The sequence below is a fragment of the Chelmon rostratus genome, chromosome 13 (genome assembly GCF_017976325.1).
Source record: "Chelmon rostratus isolate fCheRos1 chromosome 13, fCheRos1.pri, whole genome shotgun sequence".
NCBI lineage: Eukaryota > Metazoa > Chordata > Actinopteri > Chaetodontiformes > Chaetodontidae > Chelmon > Chelmon rostratus.
The window spans coordinates 9,096,641-9,100,408 of NC_055670.1; the positions used below are offsets into that span (position 1 = coordinate 9,096,641).

At 45.8% G+C, this 3,768-nt stretch overlaps 1 protein-coding gene across 1 annotated transcript; it reads right to left on the minus strand.

Moving 5' to 3' along the window:
• Positions 1 to 1,279: 1,279 nt before the first annotated feature.
• Positions 1,280 to 2,314, minus strand: sox1a (SRY-box transcription factor 1a). Its single transcript, XM_041950332.1, has one exon. It carries the CDS (start codon positions 2,312 to 2,314, stop codon positions 1,280 to 1,282), a length of 1,035 nt encoding a protein of 344 aa, XP_041806266.1.
• Between the last annotated feature and the right edge of the window lie 1,454 nt (positions 2,315 to 3,768).

Below are 3,768 nucleotides of genomic sequence, written 5' to 3' on the forward strand. Positions count from 1 at the left end.
GTTACAATTAAAAATGTATGACATTTTTTGCTGCTTGTATTTAAAGAACACAGTTACATCCTATAAACCATTAGAAGGGAGGGGACATTGAATTTGATAATGGCATAATTTAGGTAAAACCTCCTCCTCTATCCGTGAATAAATGAGGACGTTTCGCTAATAACACTAACAGATGGTTAGTGAGGCCTTCACGTACTCTATAAAATCTGTTTTTGTTTTTTGAAAAAATGTCCAAAAACGAATGTGTAAGGAATCATATTTATATGAAAGGAGAATCTGACCCAAAAGCTTGGCCTACTTTAAATATTCAAAATCACTCTTGAATATAATTTGGCCTGTGCACCACTGAAATAGAGAAAAAGCTTTTTCCCCCCCTAATTTCTAAATAAATTTCTCATTACCCACATAAAATTGTATTCCGTAAAAACAGCATCATCCTACCAGAACGGTTTCCTCGTAGGCCTGCTGACGGTAGCTTTTACGCACAATTACGCACAAACAATTAGGCTATTTAAAAGCTCGTGGGATCTGTGTCCAGCAGCGGTGTCACAATTTAAACAGGTGGCTATTTTTCTGGAGAGGAGGCTCCGCGATAATCTTGTGTCCTAAAACGTGGAAAAACACTCCTGTGAGAACATTGTGAAAATAATCAATCTAAAACCGTTGTCTTAAGAATCAAAGCAACATCTTGTGAAATTTATTCAATTCTTCTTCATTGCAATATCAGGGCTTTTCACTCGCAGAAAAGCACTTAAATTACAACAGCAGTTGCCCGTCATCCTTTGAAATATTAAAATTATTCACAATTTACAATAATTAGAGTGTTACAATAAAAAGAGATGATTTCCAAGAATTAAGACACAGGCTTCTGCAAATGAACACAAACGTTTAAAGAATGTGAGTTTCCCATATCTTTTAAAGCACTTTCTTAAGATTATGACACGTTATCTCATTTTCAATAACTTACAGAACCCCCCAAATTATGAGACAATTGAACCAAATACCCCCACGTGAACCTGGCGTAAGCCTCAACTAAGACTGTGAAGTAATGGACAAAAAGATGATAGCACAATAACCAATATCTCAGCATCATATTCGTTATATAACTCCACTGGTGGCTATTCAAAAAAGCCGAGATGAATATGCTATTTACCCTTCATTTACAATATCATAAACATTCTGTACAAAATGCAGGTAGTTCTCGGGACCGGGGTTATTTAGAAAAGAGGTAAATATTTGGTTATGTGTTCGTTTGCAGTTTTCAATTATTCTGTGAGTTCTAAATGTGTGTTAGAGGGACCGTCCCGTTCACTCCAGCCGTGGCGCTCTGGTAATGCTGCGGCAAGGCATGGAGTCTACTTTGCATTGACGGGTCCCCCGGCTCTCCGGTCGGTAAATACATGCTTATCATCTCTCTCAAGTCTCCGGGGCAAGGGCCCCGTGAGTGTGTGCTGCTGACGGGAGGGCTTACACTCGGCTCCGACTTCACCAGCGACCCTAACGTCCCCATGGCAGCTGAGGAGGAGACGCCGGAGCCCTGGTGCTGTGTGTAGGTGATCCCGCCGTAGCCGGATGGAGAAGCGTTCATGTAGCTCTGAGAGTTTGAGATGGGGCTGTACTGCAGGGCTGTCATGTCGTAGCGGTGCATTGGCTGCGGGTTGTGTGAGTGATGGTGGTGTGAGTGGTGGTGGTGGTGCGCTCCGCTCCCCGGGTGCTGGCTGTAGGCAAGCTGAGCCTCCTGCATCATCGCTGCGGCCGCTGCGGCTGCAGCCACCTGCCCCGAGTACGCCCCGTTCGCCCAGCCGTTCATGTGCGCGTAGCCGGAGCTGGCGGAGCCTCCGTGACCCCCGGGGCTCTCTAACCTCTGCCCGACCCCGGATGAACTCATTCCGACCCCCAAACCAACTCCACCGCCCCCACTGGGCCCAGAAAGCAGTCCGCCGGCAAGAGAATATTTGTCCTTTTTCAGCAGCGTCTTGGTCTTCCGTCTTGGCCGGTACTTGTAATCCGGATGCTCCTTCATGTGCATGGCGCGCAACCGTTTCGCCTCGTCGATGAAAGGGCGCTTCTCAGCCTCGGACATCACCTTCCACTCGGCGCCCAGCCGCTTGCTGATCTCAGAGTTGTGCATTTTGGGGTTCTCCTGAGCCATCTTCCTGCGCTGTCCACGGGACCACACCATGAACGCGTTCATCGGTCTCTTCACCCGCTCCTGATTCGCTTTGGACCCGCTGTTCGGCCCCGTTTGCCCCGTGGTCGTGTTCGTTTGGGGGCCGGGGGAATGGAGGTCAGTTTCCATCATCATGCTATACATTCACCTGGTTTTAAACTTCGCCACCAACAGAGAAAAAGTCTATTTCAAGATCTGACAGGCGCGCACAAGATCGGGTGCGCACAGGATGACTGGGTTACAAAATTACTATTCTAACCCCGGATGAATCAAATACGAGACAAAAATTAATCCGAAAAGGGATATAAAATGTTCTCCAACCAGTATTTCACCCTGTCTCCGCCTGGGTTGGTTCACATCCACTGTGATAGAATGCGCATTTGAGCCACTTTCCCTGTCGCAGTTGAGAAGTTGGTTAAAGCGGCGGCCATATGATGCGCACTGACAGCGGTTAAATGAGCCACAAGCGGCCAATGAGGCTCCAGCAGCAGAATGATTTGCATGGCGTTTGGTCAGGTGACTAGAGGACCATAGAGGAAGAACACACCGGAGGAGGAGGAGGAGAAGGAGGAGGCATAAAGGAGGGTCAATACCACAAATAGCACAAGGCATTTGAAATTTCCAAACACGCTCTCAGAGACTTCAGCGAAACAAAAATAACTAAGATTTCTTAGCAGTGATGGAGCGGCCAAAAGGTGGGTGCAGTCTGTGATTACGATGAGTCAAACATCTCGACATGTTTATTCTTTTTTTTTTTTATAGATATGTTTGCTGAATTTAAAAAAAAAACTCCATTTAAAGTAGAGCTTCCACCAAACAGCTTTTAAATTCCCAGGCATCAATAAAAGTTTGGGTAAAATGATTTTTATTTTTTTTTATTATTTTTTTTGCCGTCCACTTGCGCGTCCTAGAGGCCTGAACCCAACAATATTTTCAAGCACTGGAATTAAACTGCAACACTACCCAAACCAATTCACTCTGAGACGACTTCATGCTCAACCAGCGCCTCAAAATCAATTTTTCACACCACCTCTCTCCCTCTCTCTCCCTCTGTCCCCCTCCAGGTATGTAATTAAGGTATGTAATAATAGTAGGTGTTAGAGAGAGAAATTACACGCACTCAACGCAGAAGATGATTTGAAAGAGATTTGGTAAAAAAAAAAAAAAAAAAGAAGAAGAAGAAGAAGTTGGTGTAAGAGGAGAAGCCCCTGATGATGGATGGCCACATAATGACGTGAGATAGCCGAGGCAAAGCGCCGTTATCGCCGTCTGCTGGTGGTGGTGAACGAGTCCTGGTCATGCGCGCGTGTGTGTGTTTGTGTGTGTGTGCAGCCAAAGATGACAAGAAAGGCCACATGCAAACTGCTCAGCTGTTGTCGCTTTAGCGGACTTTTTATGCGGCTGATGCGTTTTAATGCTCCGTATTAAACATCCGAGTCAAGAAAATCACGAGAGGGGAAAGCGGGTCTACGCGTCCTCGGGTCCGCGCGTATGTAATTCAGATTTCACAGCTGACCTCCCCTGAAAAGCCCAATCAACCTCTAATTGAAAGGGAAAACGAAATACCACTTCCCGCGGCGAGACTAACGATTTAATCA